This window comes from Suillus subalutaceus, assembly GCF_016647625.1.
Source record: "Suillus subalutaceus strain FC151 chromosome Unknown DFJ58scaffold_44, whole genome shotgun sequence".
Taxonomy (NCBI): Eukaryota; Fungi; Basidiomycota; class Agaricomycetes; order Boletales; family Suillaceae; genus Suillus; species Suillus subalutaceus.
Window position 1 is genome coordinate 68616 of NW_024540293.1, and position 16338 is coordinate 84953.

The following is a 16338-nucleotide window of genomic DNA, read 5'->3' on the forward strand; positions in this document are numbered from 1 at the left end:
CAAGAACAGCGTAGGTCCGTGGGGACCTTGCGGGGAACTACCAAACTACACCAAGCGGACAAAGGGTTTGAGGTAAGCAGGCAAGGGAGGAGGTGAGCTGAAATGAGAGTGGGAAGCGGGAAAAACGCCACGAGAGATACCATCTGCCAGGTTATCGCAAGACCTCACCCATTCAATAGAGATCCGGATGCCGTGTTTCAGAGCAAAGGAAGAGAGACGTTGCAAAATGTCATTATGGACAAAGTTGCGAGAGCGACCAGCTTTAAGGGCTTGAACACAACCCTGGTTGTCGGAACGGAAGCGCACACAAACGTCACGAAGACCCGAGCAGACAAGGGCGCGAAGACCGAGGTCGATCGCTACCATTTCTGCCCACCCGATATCTCGACCATCTGCCCTCCAGCCGTCCAACAATTCCCAAGCGAGCCAGCGGGAATCAGCGAGGAAACCGATGCCAAACGAAGTAGAAGCATCGACAAAAACAGGTGATGGGGGTGATGGGGGAAGGTCGGGAAATAGTAGACGAAGCGTGGCACTTTCTAGTTGAGTGCCTCGAATACCATCATCTATGTCTGATATACTGGCACGGTGCCGCAGCTCTGAATAAAAGTTCATCATCTTCGAGTTGACAGATCAATTCTTCGGGGCTTACGTCGTATCTGTGCATCTGGGGTATCATCCAACTTGGAGAACATGGTTTCGAAGGCCTCTTCTGCTTCATTACAGCGCACAGCGCCGTGAAGCGCTGCAGTCCTTAATTGGTACCCTAGGTAAGAAGAAGGATTGAGTTTAATGACCTATGCAATTAGTAGGATAAGTACAACTGCTAGAAATGATAACTATCATCCTCACCCTGTTCGCGTCGTGAAGAGCCGCCGCGAAGAGGTTGCGTTCCAAATTTGCTTTACTGCGATGCACAAAGAGTGCCTCGCATGAAGAGTCCAGCTCGATCCCTGCTGAATACAGTTCAATAGCTGTTTCATATTTTTCCGCAGCAACAGCCTCGTCTCCCTTTGCGACACAGCGCGCAGTGCAATCCTCCTTGAAGGCTAAACAATACCAGAGTAAGTGTCGATGTCCAAGTCGTCTTAAGACCCCAAAGCACTCACCAGTAGACCATTCGAGGTCCTTGTCCTTCACATCCTCGTCGATCATGGACATCATGTGTTGGTGGGATTCGATCGCTTCGATCACTCGATCGGCACACAGGCATGCTTCGCACCGTGTTTGGTTGACGGTTTGCCATGACCAATCCAAGTCCCAGCCGAAGAGCTGTCCGGCATATCATCAATCAGTAAAAATGTGCTCTGTGACCTCGTGACGCACCACCGTGAATATCTTCAATCTAGGTTCAAAAAGTGCTCTGCTCGATAACAAGTCGGTTATAGTGGGAATACTACGGTCGAGTTGATCGGCGGCTTCGCTGTATCGCCCATCTCGGAAAGCAATTTTTGCAAGCTGCACGCGTAGATACGACTGACAGTTTGGTTGAGAGTGAGAAAACTCTGAAATCTGACACAAAGCTCACATTCACAACGTTGCACGGAATTGGACCTGAGTGTTGAGAAGCGGTCGTGAGGTCTTGAACTCGCCGCACTGCCTCATCGTGGCGACCGGCATCGAAAAGTGCAATAGCCTGGACAAAATGATATCGAAGTCTTGGTGTGACAAACTGACTGTTAGAAATAGCTGATGACAGTACCTTGATCAATAGTAAAAGATTGATGATATCCGGATCATTATTGGAAAATACAAAAGCGAAATCGAAAGCTTCCATCGCGTCCCAGAGCTGCTTGTTGCCGCAGAGAGCGATGCCCTTGGAAATGTAGCCCAATAATGAGGGCTGGATAGCAATGGACTGTGCAAAACAACTGAGTTACTTGTCTCGACGGCATCATGAGAGGCAGAATGTCTGACCTTGACTGCGTCTTGAAGCGCATCGTCCCACTCGGACTTCCGCGCCCTTACGATTGAGCGATTAGCATACGTGTCACGTCTGTTGTCATCTTCGTCAAAATCAATCTCATGGGTCAGGAGGTCTTCGATGATATGAAGGTCCCCAGCATTGCGGACCGTCGACTTTATAGCGAAGGTCTACATAAAGCAAGTCCACGTTCAGTCAAAAGTGAACGAAGACAGATAGCTCACGTCAAATAATGAGTCTTGGTCGTCACTGCCAGAGGAGTCACTTGTACTGTCCTGATCGACAGAGAGCTCGTTGTGATCGCCGTTATCGCCGGTATGTTCATCGTCGCTGTCGCGACTACTCTGTGAGTCAGCGCGGAAAAAAATGTCTGGATGAATAGAAAGGCAGAACAATGACGAGTAAGAACATACCTGCATTTCGCTGCTGCAAGAAAAAAATTGCTCTCCTTGTGCTTCTTCGTCCTCTGTTGCGCTTTCATCCACGTTGCCTTGCTCCAGTATGTCCCTGACAGACCAAAGCTGCAGATTCCCATCATCGCTTCCACTTACGAGCAGTTCTGCATTGGGAGAAATTGCGACAGAGTGAACTTTTTTGGTGTGTTCAAGTACATGTCCTATCTGCTTATGCGTCTTTGTGCACCACAACCGCACAGTGCTGTCGTCCGATGCTGTGGCGATGAAGGAGTTATCTGAAGAGATGGCAAGACAGGTGATCCAACGAGTGTGACCGATGCACGGTTCACCGATCTTTTCTCCATTATACGAATTCCAGAACTTGGCTGTGTTGTCGGATGATCCAGAGACAAGCTGGTTGCCGTCAGGCGACCACACAACACTTCGAACTGACCATTGGCCAGCGTTGATCTTGAGTAGACATTCGGCGTTAACGGTGCGCCACACCCGGATGGTATGATCAGATGATCCGGATGCTAATTTTAGCCCATCCGGGCTGAATGACACACTCCACACGTGTACCGTCTTACGACGATGTTGATTGTCGAGTGTTGCAAGGACTGCGCCAGTCTCCGCATTCCATACAACAACCGTCGAATCATGCGAACCGCTTGCGACCCTCTTTCCATCCGGGGAGAAGCACACAGAGTTCACCTTCTCTGTATGCTTCACCAGCGGATTGAGTACTATCTGCTTGCTCTCGGTGTCCCAGATGATGACGGTGGCATCATCTCCACCACTCGCAATTCGCGAGTCGTCTGGAGATATGGCGACTGATCGTATCCGGTCCGTGTGCCCCTTGAATGGCCCTCCCACCATTTCTCCTGTCTGCCGCACGTCTAAAATTCGCAGGGTTTTATCGTGCGAACCAGTGACAACCCGTCGACCGTCTTTGAAGAATGCCACTGCCCACACTTTGTTCTTGCACCGTCGCACTGTCTTCGTTGGCGCCGGCTGCCCTTTCAAGGTATCTCTTACTGTGTCAGGTACCCCTGACATGCCGTGTGACCTAGACAAAGAAATAGACGGTCAGTTATAATAAGTTCAAGTTGACAGGGAGCGTACGTTTGGGATATAGTTCTTGTGTGTGGTGAGTTGTTGGATTTCTCTCTGAAGTCGCAACTCATGTCCTAGGTACTTATATAGGATTCTTGGTGGGTCCATACCACGCCGCTACAGCATGGATCTCACGTCGCTTCTTCTATCATCGCCCAGTCTAGCTTCATATACAATTCATTCCACATTGCAATACTGCAAAACAAGACACGTCAATGTGATAGATTCATCTGAGTCTACCGCAGTGATGGTTTCAGTATACCATATTACTCTGTAGTAGAGCTCAAGGAAAATAGGCAGTGCGAATCCCTCCGACTTCTGACAAAGAGTCAACCCATATTTGTGTTCGAACACGTGCGTCGAATATGATGGCATGAGACTAAGCAGTAGGTACTGTCTGTGCTCGTAGTATATAGATCTGTGATGATGAACTCGAACAAATGTAGCAGTATTGATCTAATCGAGCCAAGGGACATCCAAAACCTGAAGATATCGGGCATCATTGAAGGTAGAAGTTGACAACGCAACGAACCTTTTAGATGGATGCTCGTCAAATGTGAGTTCTACTGTGTGCACTATCTACTTCAAAGATATTGACAGCATAGCTAGGCGTGATGTAGCGATGTTTGTCACCTCATACCCAACCCCTGACGTGTCCTTCAATCTTGACAAAGGAAAATATACTGCTGGTCCCATTACGCTCTTGCTTGTGATGCAGACGAGGATCCTGGTGATCAGGCTGTTGCCGCACCTTTCGGCCCGGCAAAAAAGATCGCAAATCGGTGGCTCGTAGTACTTGGGGAGCCCACCACGAAACAGCTGTCATCAATCAACTGCATTAAGACTCTCGGTAAAATTGGAGCTCACACTACTGCAACCACAGTTTGAAACCCTCGTCATCTGCGATTCATATGTTGGCGCAGATCATGGTCTAAGCTTCCAACTGATGTTACCAAGGGTGGTGAGGACAGTGATAAACACTGTCCACAGAGATGCATCGAAATTTTACATTTGTCATACGGCTTTCTTGTAGATGGTTAATCGTCTAATATTCACTTGGATATACTGCAAATTTCCGACAGCTAAAGATAATTACTGTCGTGCGAAGCCAACTATCCTTTATCAGGAATATCTTCACTGTACGCGCTCAGTGAATCTCGTCTTGAAGGATGTGATCACAAACTCCTAAAGGCAGTAAAGAGTAAGTTTTTGGTCGTTCGCGTAGATGGATGCATACCTCATCATGGGTTTGCTTCAAGCTCGGACGGTCCAGTATTCGCTGAACGTATTTCATGAATTTGGCAAATTTGGGTCCTTTTAACTCCTCGCCTAACTTATACCCCATCCCGACAGGGAATCTGCCTGTTGCCAATTAATCAAATTCAACTTCCCGAGAAAAGGCGCGAGCCGGTGCTCTACCTAAGTCAGTTTCGGTGACCACCTTGAGCCTTGCAATAAGCGGAGAGATGCATGCATCTGCGATAGTGTAGTGATCTCCAACCGCGAAATCTCCACCCTCCTCAAGAAGTTCTTGAATAAACTCAATTCCCTTCAGGATATTGTCGTACGACTCCCTCCCTAGGATGAAGGCATAACACGATCCCTCGATATGTTTATTACTCGCATCCATGAAGAAACGGACTTTGGCGCGTAAAACAGGATCCTTTGGCAGCAGGCCGGAGTCTGGATAGAGGTCCGCTAAGAACTCAAGGATGACATTCGATTCCGCGATTTTAGCGGACAGGGGCGAAGGATCATCGGGCTCGACATTGGGTCCCCCATATGTCACAACAGGCACCTATAGTTATAGTGTCACATTCGTCTGCAATAGACACAGAATGTCATCACACATACCTTGCCGACCGGGTTCACTTTACTGGCGAACCACTCTGGTTTATTAGAGAGATCGACCTGGTACGTTCTGTGGGGTGCATTGGCTTCGGCAAGAGCCAATTCGATCTGTCAATTTGCGTCAGAGACTCGTGAGATAGTGTCAGCAGTTATTTCACCTTTTGGCTATAGGGCGAGAGCTGCAGAGTTGGGTCAGACAGGTTTTCCACTTCACTCACCGTCGTTCCTCACCTTGTGAAGGTACAAAGTCAGCTGTTCGGACATGATGATTTGAGTAACAGCACTTCAACAAAGGAATGCTCAGGTTTATATACGAGACAAGCAGAGCCTTAGGCCCATTGGTCATCGCATCACTAACTAACAGACTAGTCAGAGGTCAACAATATTTAAAATTAGGCCCAGGTGGCTCAAAGTAGCCGCCTAATTATAACATCGTGGCGCCGCTGACGCGCCAGTTCCCGACTCCACCGGCCCTTGCCATCTTCTCATATGTGAAATTCTTCTCCCCCACTACCGTGGGAGTCAGGAATGGGTGTATGAGATAAGCAAGCGGATGTTGAAACTAACCCTAGCGGCACGCAGCGCCCACCATGAATCGAGTCAGGCTCCAAACCCTCCTAGTCGTTACGCGTTATTCCTGAACCTTTTCTACCTTAAGCCTCATAAACTTCAACATCCCATGCGTAAACCTTGACTTCCTAAACCTTTTCAACAATCCTAAACCTTCCAGATTGATCTGATAGCATGTTGTTGCAATGTTGCATGTATATTTAATTCCATAATTCCATATAATTTTTGAGCAAGATCAAATTCGAAATACATGAGTAATCTATGGAGGTTCTGAAAGGCTGATTCATGGTAGGCGTAGTTAGGCGGGTACTTGGAGTCACCCTTTTAAAATCATACCCCGGTAGCTTGGTGAATGAGTCAGTTGCTGACTGAGACCCACCTGCTGGTTCACGTTATATCATTACGAACTTCATCGACAATTGAGCTTACTATGCAAATTCCATGTGAGCACATAGGCCCCGGGAGAAGGCAGCGTTGGGCCCATCTGCCGTCACTATTGGTTACGGTCTATTCGTGATGATCACGAGTAGACCGTAACCGATAGTAATCAGCAGATTCATAAGCTTAACGAAAGCTTCAGCTCCTTGCGTCTGTCAAATGGTAGCGCTTAGTCCCTCGGTCTCAGTCATACGTAGCCTGGCACTTACCAGTATTCATCGAGCGAATGAGCCTTGCCCCTTCACAGCCGGTCCATCACCACCGGCACGCCCGCTGTCCTCGGGCACGTAGGACCGTCAAGTTCAATCTTGCTTGTGATGCTGAAGAGGATCCTTGTGATCAGGCTGTTGCCCCACCTTTCGACCCCGCAAAAAAGACCGCAAATTGGTGGCTCGTAGTTGGGGAGCCGAGCACGAAACAGCCGTTATCAATCAAGTGCATAAAGACTCTCGGTGAAATTGGAGTTCACACTACCGCAAGCGAACCACACTTTGAAACCCTCGTCATTTGCGATTCATGTGTTGGCGCAGATCATGGTCCAACTGATGTTGCCAAGGGTGGTGAGACTGAGGACACTGATAAACACTGTCCGTACTAGACATACATCGAAATTTTACATTTGTCATACGGCTTTCTTGTAGGTGGTTCATCGTCTAATATTCACTTGGATATACTGCAAATCTCCGACAGCTGGAGATCACTGTCGTACGAAGCTAACTACCTGTCAACAGGTATATCTTCACTGTACACGCTCACTGAATCTCGTCTTAAAGAATGTGATCACAAACTCCTAAAGGCAGTAAAGAGTAAGTTTTTGGTCGTTCGCGTAGATGGATGCATATTACCTCATCATTGCTTTGCTTCAAGCTCGGACGGTTCACCATTTGCTGAACGTATTTCATGAATTTGGCAAATTTGGGTCCTTTTAACTCCTCGCCTAACTTGTACCCCATCCCGACAGGGAATCTGCCTGTTGCCAATTAATCAAATTCAACTTCTCGAGAAAAGGCACGAGCCCGTGCTCTACCTAAGTCAGTTTCGGTGACCATCTTGAGCCTTGCGAGAAACGGAGAGATGCATGCATCTGCGATAGTGTAGTGATCTCCAACCGCGAAATCTCCACCCTCCTCAAGAAGTTCTTGAATAAACTCAATTCCCTTCAGGATATTGTCGTACGACTCCTTCCCTAGGATGAAGGCATAACACGATCCCTCGATATGTTTAGTACTCGCATCCATGAAGAAACGGACTTTGGCGCGTAAAACAGGATCCTTTGGCAGGAGGCCAGAGTCTGGATAGAGGTCCGCCAAGAACTCAAGGATGACATTCGATTCCGCGATTTTAGCGGACAGGGGCGAAGGATCATCGGGCTCGACATTGGGTCCCCCATATGTCACAACAGGCACCTATAGTTATAGTGTCACATTCGCCTGCAATAGACACAGAATGTCATCATACATACCTCGCCAACCGGGTTCACTTTGCTGGCGAACCACCCTGGTTTATTCAAGAGATCAACCTCGTACGTTCTGTGGGGTGCATTGGCTTCGGCAAGAGCCAGTTCGATCTGTCAATTTGCGTCAGAGACTCGTGAGATCGTGTCAGCAGTCATTTCACCTTTTGGCTATAGGGCGAGAGCTACAGAGTTGTGGGTCAGACAAGTTTTCCACTGTGCTCACCATCGTTCCTCACCTTGTAAAGGTACAAAGTCAGCTGTTCGGACATGATGATTTGAGTAATAGCACTTCAGCAAAGGAATGCTCGGGTTTATATATAAGATAAGCAGAGCTTTAGGCCCATTGGTCATCGCATCACTTCCTGGAGAGCCGATACTAGGTACTGCTAGAGTTATTCGTAATCAGGGAGGGTTATCATTGTGTGGGAATGAATCTTACTAACCAACAGACTAGATCATACCCCGGTGGCTTTCAGTTGAGATCAACCTGGTGGTTTACGTTATATCATTATGAACTTCATCGAGAACTGAGCTTTACTATGCAAATTACATTTGTCATACGGCTCTCTTGTAAAGTTGTAGATGGTTCATCGTTTAATATTCACTTGGATATACTGCAATTTACTGGCAGCTAGAGATTACTGTCGTACGAAGCTAACCATCTGTCAAAAGGTATATCTTCACTGTACGCGCTCAGTGAATCTCGTTTTGAAGAATGTGATCACAGATTCCTAAACGCAGTAAAGAGTAAGTTTTTGGTCGTTCGCGTAGATGGATGCATACCTCATCATGGGTTTGCTTCAAGCTCGGACGCTCCAGCATTCGGTGAACGTATTTCATGAATTTGGCAAATTTGGGTCCTTTTAACTCCTCGCCTAACTTATACCCCATCCCGACAGGGAATTTGCCTGTTTCCAAATAATCAGATTCAACTTCTCGAGAAAAGGCGCGAGCAGGTGCTCTACCTAAGTCAGTTTCGGTGATGATCTTGAGCCTTGCGAGAGACGGAGAGATGCATGCATCTGCGATAGTGTAGTGATCTCCAACCGCGAAATCTCTACCCTCCTCAAGAAGCTCTTGAATAAATTCAATCCCCTTCAGGATATTGTCGTATGACTCCTTCCCTAGGATGAAGGCAAGACTTGATCCCTCGATGTGTTTAGTACTCGCATCGATGAAGAAACGGACTTTGGCGCGCAAAACAGGATCCTTCGGCAGGAGGCCAGAGTCTGGATAGAGGTCCGCCAAGAACTCAAGGATGACATTCGATTCCGCGATTTTAGTGGACAGGGGCGAAGGATCATCGGGCTCGACATTGGGTCCCCCATATGTCACAACAGGCACCTATAGTTATTATGTCACATTCGTCTGTAATAGACACAGAATGTCATCACACATACCTTGCCGACCGGGTTCACTTTACTGGCGAACCACTCTGGTTTATTGAAGAGATCAACCTGGTACGTTCTGTGTGGTGCATTGGCTTCGGCAAGAGCCAGTTCGATCTGTCAATTTGCGTCAGAGACTCGTGAGATAGTGTCAGCAGTCATTTCACCTTTTGGCTATAGGGCGAGAGCTACAGAATTGTGGGTCAGACAAGTTTTCCACTGTGCTCACCATCGTTCCTCACCTTGTAAAGGTACAAAGTCAGTTGTTCGGACATGATGATTTGAGTAATAGCACTTCAACAAAGGAATGCTCGGGTTTATATACAAGACAAGCAGAGCTTTAGGCCCATTGGTCATCGCATCACTTCCTGGTGAGCCGATAACTGCTAGAGTTATTCGTAATCAGGGAAGGTTACTGTGTGAGAATGAATCTTACTAACTAACAGACTGGTCAGAGGTCAATCATACCCCGGTAGCTTGGTGAATGAGTCAGTTGCTGACTGAGATCAACCTGCTGACTGAGATTCGCCTGCTGGTTCACGTTATATCATTACGAACTTCATCGACAATTGAGCTTACTATGCAAATTGCATGTGAGCACATAGGCCCCGGGAGAAGGTAGTGGGATTCTAGATTTAGGAAGCGCTGGGCATCTGCCGTCACTATTGGTTACGGTCTATTCGTGATGATCACGAGTAGACTGTAACCGATAGTAATCAGCAGATTCATAAGCTTAATGAAAGCTTCAGCTCCTTGCGTCTGCATCCTTATACCTGTAAAATGGTGGCGCTTAGTCCCTCGGTCTCGGTCATACGTAGCCTGGCACTTGCCAGTATCCATCGAGCGATTGAGCCTTGGCCCTTCACAGCCCGACCATCACCACTGGCACGCCCGCTGCCCTCGGGCACGTAGGACCGTCAAGTTCAACACTATCGTAAGTCTAGGACGACCGGTTCAGCGTCATTTTACTGATCCTGGTGGGGGACATAGGCTCTTCCTAACGCCTCTCAATATTGGCTCCGGCAGAGCCCAGCTGTAATCAGCTATGCGACATACAAGAAAACAGCTTTTTTTTTCCATATTCCGAAGATTTTGTTTGTCGTAGAAGGTAAAAAATGAAGGGTTTGAACAGCGTTGCGCAGATTGGGCAGACTTGGTTCTGGCGTATAGCGGTCAGCCGTCGCTATCACGCCTGAGAAATATAAGAACGATGACATTCCTCACAAGGCTACCTGATATACAGCTCATCGTCGAAATTCTATCTGAACGACTTCTTCAACAATCATTTGCGAGAACGACCTTCAATCAGAAGTTACGTGTCAATAAGATGGCATGAAGTCTGACGCTGAGCGGCATTTACAAAGTACAGCCTAAGAAATGGCGGGTGGCACCTCTGTCCGCCAGCCCCGGGGGACAAAAGATCATTGGCCCCGTCCAAAGAGTTTGTGATGGATTCATCCACACCAGTAAGTTAATCAGTGTTGAGATGAAAGATGTCGGCGATGAAAGGAAATCGCCCGGAGAGTTCTTTGATTTAGTCTTTTTTTGTCCGGGGAGAGGCATAACGATCAAGAAGATTCGAGATCGCGATGATGGTACATTTCGTAACCACAGTTCTCCATTCCATATGGTTGCATGATCAATGTCACTAGAGTCCTGGTTTGTTTGTAAGTCCTCCTGATAGGTAGGCCTTTCCAGAAAAAGTACGGTGGAGTGGTTGGATGATTATGCATTAGCTTGGGTACGATAGCTGGGATCACCACTGAGTACTGAGGACCAGATCTAATGATAATTCTCGCATTGAGCTGTGCAACGCGCAAAGATGATGCGCTGGTGGTGGTCCCTAGTATGGTGGAAGAGTTGTGTTTTGACACGCTATTTGTATTATTATGTTGAAATTTCTCTCAAAATGGAATGTAAGTAAGCGAGGAAATTGCGATTACTGCCATAAGCTGCCGCATCTTGCACCGGTCAAACTTGACTCGAGCCCCAGACGACGTAGGTGCATTCGATAGCCATCTGACCGTGCTTTCATGACAATTTGCAACAGCCAACAGTGCTCTACGTCTGATACAGAATCTGGCTGTCACTTATGCGTTACGGACTGCCACGGTCGACTTCACCATCTCCTGAACGGAGGTACGTGCACAGTGCATGCCACAGTGAGCCAGGCTAACTCAGTATCCATCAGGTCTCGCAGACGCACCTCCACTTTCGGTCTCCCATCAGATACCGAAAGCGATCTCGAAGAGCCACGAACAGATTCAGACTCAGAACTATCATCCCCAAGCTCCCTTTCATCAGACTCATTTTGCTACGAGTCTGAATCACAAGTCCCGCCACCACCTCCGTGCGTGTATTATCATCACTATCATATTTGTGCTCACACTCACTTACGTTACTTTTTCAGCCGCCCAAAGCGCGAGCCACGCAGTTCAGCTGAACAGCGTCATGCAGAGGACACAGTAGCTGCTATCCGCTTACGCACACGATACCATGATCCCTATGAAGAATGGGAGAAACAAACGCGCAAGGATGCATTCGTGCGTAGCTATCAGTTCTTTCTACGCGGTCTACCCCCTGACAACCTCTCAAATAGCACACAGCGCGCAGAGCACAAGTTCAGACGCGTTTAGAGACGCAAAGGCGGCGTACCCAGCGTAACACGCAGGAACTGCAATCATTGGCAACTATGCACGCTGCGCAGCTCGCGGAAGTGCAGAAGCAGCTCGCAACATTGCAGGTGCGACAACAGGTGGAAGTTAATAAGCTCGTAAGTAGTTGGCAGGAGCAAGATAAGACATTTCGCGGTAGGATAGAGGGCGTTATTCGCGTGGAAGAGGAGAAATTACGTGCCAAACTCGAAGCTGAGCGCAAAGCGCGGGAAGAGGCGGAGAAAAAACGGAAGGAGGAAGAAGAGAGACGCAAAGTGGAGGAAGAGGTGAAGCGGAAAGAAGAGGAACAGGCACAAAGGCAGCGGGAGACAGAAGCAGCTGCAAAACACCAAGAAGAGGAGAAAGAGCGTTTACGCAGGGATAAGCTGGACGCCGAGGAACAGGGCAGGGCACAACTGGGAATGTCATTGGCCGAAGAGGATTGGGTGCACGCTCGTGAAACTCTGAAGGTGAACCTGCTACTTCTGACCGCGTATCGCGATACTAATGCCTAGTTCAGAATCTTAAAGCCGGGCCAATGAAGACAGTTAAGGAGAACAAGCCACTCAAGTCCCAATGGAGCGCCATTCGCCGACAGATAACACCAAAGATCGGACAACTAACACACGACATCGATTCCGTTACGCGAATAGTAAGTCTATTTCCGCTATTGTTCCATCATCTCAAGCTAAAGTTTCCAGACCCAACAACTCATAGATATCATTTGCCCGTCAGAACGACTTCCTCCAGACATTTACTTCGCTGCTCTATCCTCGCTAGCAAAAGCCATCCTCCTTCAAGCCGAAACAGAGGTCACAGCCGAAAAACGAAGCGCTATACCCCTGGCCATGGTCGCCGCGAGACTGCTAGGCACGCTGGAAGGCTTTCCGGATATTTTCTTCGCGAAGCTCGTGCAACGGTCTGGAGGGTGGCCTGTGCCGTCAGTGATTCCTTCCACGGATTCAGACGGTACTGCGTGGAATGAACTGGAGCGCACCAAGGCCATGGGATACCGGACGAATGATGGCCAGAGAGAGACCTTGTCTGATCATATCATGCGCGTGTCTGGGATGATGCGTGTTTATTTCCTGATTCTAGCTGCGCCTGTGCCACAGCCATTAGATAAAATGTTCCAGTTACCACGTTTCTGGACATTTTTCGCGAGGATGATTGGGGATGAGAGATTACTTGAGACGGCAGTAGCCGCACAGGTACTTCATGGTGCGTTTTTTCCAATTGGGTGCTTCCCAGCTCTCACTCCTAGACTCCGTAGCTGCACTTGATGTTGGAGGCATGGAAGCGAAGTTCATTTGGGGTAATCAGTGGGTGAAGATGCTGGAATTGCTTTACGAGGGCGCAACGACAGGTATCGGCGGAGTTGCAGGGAAGCTGGTCGGTGGTCAAACCCCTGAAGGAAAGGCTGCACGTGTGCGTGTACAACTTCAGATAGAACGCATCATGGGTGCTACGAGCTCGCGATGAGGCTTTCAGGGATCTTTCCACCTAATTACCCATCTATTCGTTCACCACGTATAATATTTTGGAAGCCCATACATTCATGTACAGTAGCATCAGCCTATACATAGCATTCTACAGCGCTAGTGCAGAGCCCTGTGATAAGTGCGATGATCGGGGTGCACAGTTGGTGCTTTATCGAGAAACTAGTCGAGACTAGACTTGTGACCAGTTTCATTGGTATGGACAAGTCACCGGTCCAGCATACCCTGGATTCGCCAAGCACTGCAAAGCATCGCAAGCGTTCCGGGTAATCAGTGTGCGGATACGCATTTTTGCCTCCAGATTCTCCGAACCTTCAGTCAATATCGGATCAATGCGCCCGGGACCCGCGCCTTCAAAGAAAGAGATCATTTGATTCAGCCTCAGGACTTCTTCACAACGCAGGGCCGTGGAAGATGTGTCTTATGAATCATGCCACAAACGTGTGGATCTGGGGTGTCAGATCTCTACCCGGAATCCGACTTCTGAAAAATGGCCTCACAGGATGATCAACTGTGGTTCCTTGACTCTTTGCTTTGGTGCAGACTGACGAATTAGACATGGTCTAGATAGCGAGTACGGCCGGGAGCGTTGACAGGCTTGCCTGCCAGCCTGGTTGATGCCACGTTTGGCGATGGCAACCAACGTTCGTGAATTTGTTCTCGCTCGCTCACCCCTTCATCGGAGCGCAAACGAGTTGTTTTTTGGGGTGACGTTGCGGAGATAGAGATTGTTCGCGGTCTTGAAGGGGGAATGGGTGACGTAGAATGCAAGTGAGATGACAGTAGCGTTGACGGTTGCGTTGTGGTCTCGGACCTAATCGGTGGTGCCGTCGTGCGTGCGGGGGTCGTTGGTCTCGACCCTCCTGACACAGATGCGGAGGCACTTCGAGAATGAGTAGCTGCGAAGCGCGAGAGCATGGATGGCATAGCTGGTACGTTGTACGTGGATGCCGCTGATGAAGAAACTGATTGGCGCCGCTCGCTTAATCCAGTTGGAGCGGCGGTACTGGATCGGGCAGGTGACGCTGCAGCCTGAGCGGAAGTAGACTTTAGAGTATAACGGCTAAGTTCTGCTCGAAGAACCTGACATTCTTGCACTTTTTGGGTATGAAAGGTTTGCTACGAGAAATAAGATAAGCGGCGCGCACGACGTTCCTCAAGCCATAACGTACTTGTCTACGAGAGTTGTCAGCTTGTAAACTCAAGTGTATGGACCGTATGTTACGCACTGTCTTAGGTCGGCTTCTAGCTTGCTGATATTCAATTCCATGTTGTCTAGCTTCTCTCTTAGGGTAGCCTCGACTCCCTTCGCTATTTTCGTAGCTTCCGAATGAGCGATGTGATTCATCAAAATTGCCCTGAGCAGTGCAGCACACAAGGATAAAGAAGAAAGCTACATTCAAAGTTAGAGGAACGACAAACATTCAACAGTAAGAAGATGACCTGGTCGTGAGATTTTTCGTCATGAGTCAACCAGTCTTGTAGCTCGTTGTGTAGAGTCGAAACCTCTTCCACCGAGCATTTTCTAGCGGCCACCCTGGCCACTTTGTCCTCCAGCCTACGGGTCTCTGTGCGTGTACGCGGGACATCCGGCTCGATGAGGGGAAATCGGCCTTCCCTTCGTGATGGGGAGAGGCCGCCTCGCCGCCGAGAAGTGACCCGTCCACTGTCTGGAAAGCCGATGCGGATCAATCGCACATCGTCGCTAGTGAAATGATCGGAACAGAAAGGACAGGCAGCTTGAAGATGAGGCAATGTCTTTTCTACAATTTTATGGCAGCAGCCCCAGCAGAGGACGTGACCTCAAAGACAGAGGTGTCATGACACGAAATTCAGAGTTTTGAGAACCGAGTCACTCACCACACGGAACAGAATGAGGAACACGGTGTGGACTGTACTCTTCTGCGCACACATCACAGACAGAACCAGGTCCAAGTGTGAGCATGAGGTCAGGTCAATGAGACTCTTGACAGGTTTATTTGTGGTGGATAAAATAGCAGGAAGAGAAATTTATCGAAATGCATATGACGGCAGTTACAAAATGCATAGCAACTCGACCAAGCCCCGTCGGACTGCCCATCAAATTTACCTAATAGCTTGTAATGCTTACCTAGTCGTGCCGCGATATGTGCGGACTGTCGAGTCTAGCTGCAAGGGCAGACTTGATCAAAGCTCCCTCAGGCTGTGACAGACGGCCTGACTCAATCAGAACATCATGCCGTAAGGCCATTACCGGTGCCGACTTTCCGTTTTGTGCCCCCGGCCTGTCACGGTCGTCGAGACTGTCAGGCATGGATAAGATAGCGAGACTGATTTTTTACGAGAACGAAGTGATATATGTGAACAAATGGCTGGCGAGGGCAGAGATGTCGGATTGAGATAGGGGGACTACAACGGGAGAACGATAGATCATCTTGACCAACCAAACTCCGCCGCTATTATTAGGTGGACTCAGGACAGAACACGCGTGAAAGGTGCGGAGATCCATGGCAGTAGGACTGATATTGAATACACATACATAGTGATTGAGACAGGCCTTTCAATCTACGTCGTTCGTGTCGACGCGGAGTTTCAGTCCGTTGCTAAATCCTGCCTGAGAGAAAATAGCTCAAACCGCCTACTCGGACGTCGAATCAGTAACGCGATTGAATACTTACTAGGAGGGTGATATGGAAGAAGCGAAATGAGATCCGCGCCGTAGCAGCATGTACTGAGCCAACAAGGACCTTGTAGTATAAGCTACATGAGTTGGGAACCACTCGCCACACACACTCAGGCTGGCAAGATCCACGCCGTAACTACTACATCCACAAGGTACGCTGCTCTCGTCAACTTGAGATGCTACTGATCATCTGGGTCTCTGTATAGGCCAACGCAACATCATGTTACTAGGAGTGTCTCAGGAAGCGCACCCCACCGCAAGAGGATCCGCGCGGATGATGCAAGGGCGACCTGCGCCAACACGGACGATGCGAAGTCACACTGACTCATTGTTGGCGGTCGCGTTTTTCAAAGACGGTCGACGAGTCGTCAGTGCTTCGCACGAC

General features: G+C 48.7%; 6 protein-coding genes across 6 annotated transcripts; 2 read left to right on the forward strand and 4 right to left on the reverse strand.

The window, feature by feature from the left end:
- Nucleotides 1-3856: 3856 nt before the first annotated feature.
- Nucleotides 3857-4304, forward strand: DFJ58DRAFT_341120 (uncharacterized protein). Its single transcript, XM_041379943.1, has 2 exons — nt 3857-3991; nt 4045-4304. Exons 1-2 carry the CDS (start codon nt 3975-3977, stop codon nt 4226-4228), a joined length of 201 nt encoding a protein of 66 aa, XP_041244553.1. The 5' UTR covers nt 3857-3974; the 3' UTR covers nt 4229-4304.
- Nucleotides 4305-4452: 148 nt separating this feature from the next.
- On the reverse strand, nt 4453-5648 carry DFJ58DRAFT_341026 (thioredoxin-like protein). Its single transcript, XM_041379942.1, has 6 exons — nt 5518-5648; nt 5445-5465; nt 5290-5394; nt 4855-5233; nt 4673-4797; nt 4453-4620 (listed from the first exon to the last, which is right to left on the reverse strand). The coding sequence occupies exons 1-6, from the start codon at nt 5548-5550 to the stop codon at nt 4570-4572; spliced, it is 714 nt and encodes a 237-aa protein (XP_041244554.1). The 5' UTR covers nt 5551-5648; the 3' UTR covers nt 4453-4569.
- A 1334-nt stretch (nt 5649-6982) lies between these two features.
- DFJ58DRAFT_784613 (uncharacterized protein) lies at nt 6983-8031 on the reverse strand. The gene is made up of 5 exons (XM_041389984.1): nt 7987-8031; nt 7757-7861; nt 7307-7700; nt 7140-7264; nt 6983-7084 (listed from the first exon to the last, which is right to left on the reverse strand). The coding sequence occupies exons 1-5, from the start codon at nt 8017-8019 to the stop codon at nt 7034-7036; spliced, it is 708 nt and encodes a 235-aa protein (XP_041244555.1). The 5' UTR covers nt 8020-8031; the 3' UTR covers nt 6983-7033.
- A 338-nt stretch (nt 8032-8369) lies between these two features.
- Nucleotides 8370-9425, reverse strand: DFJ58DRAFT_784617 (thioredoxin-like protein). Its single transcript, XM_041389985.1, has 6 exons — nt 9381-9425; nt 9306-9326; nt 9151-9255; nt 8716-9094; nt 8534-8658; nt 8370-8481 (listed from the first exon to the last, which is right to left on the reverse strand). Exons 1-6 carry the CDS (start codon nt 9411-9413, stop codon nt 8431-8433), a joined length of 714 nt encoding a protein of 237 aa, XP_041244556.1. The 5' UTR covers nt 9414-9425; the 3' UTR covers nt 8370-8430.
- Nucleotides 9426-11085: 1660 nt separating this feature from the next.
- Nucleotides 11086-13405, forward strand: DFJ58DRAFT_784623 (GLE1-like protein-domain-containing protein). The gene is made up of 8 exons (XM_041389986.1): nt 11086-11136; nt 11189-11277; nt 11330-11488; nt 11549-11681; nt 11738-12262; nt 12313-12444; nt 12494-13013; nt 13066-13405. The coding sequence occupies exons 2-8, from the start codon at nt 11231-11233 to the stop codon at nt 13272-13274; spliced, it is 1725 nt and encodes a 574-aa protein (XP_041244557.1). The 5' UTR covers nt 11086-11136; nt 11189-11230; the 3' UTR covers nt 13275-13405.
- Nucleotides 13406-15236, reverse strand: DFJ58DRAFT_683288 (uncharacterized protein; the record flags this gene model as incomplete). Its single annotated transcript, XM_041383260.1, has 4 exons — nt 13406-14410; nt 14517-14684; nt 14735-15093; nt 15152-15236. 4 exons carry the CDS (start codon nt 15234-15236, stop codon nt 13844-13846), a joined length of 1179 nt encoding a protein of 392 aa, XP_041244558.1. The 3' UTR covers nt 13406-13843.
- Between the last annotated feature and the right edge of the window lie 1102 nt (nt 15237-16338).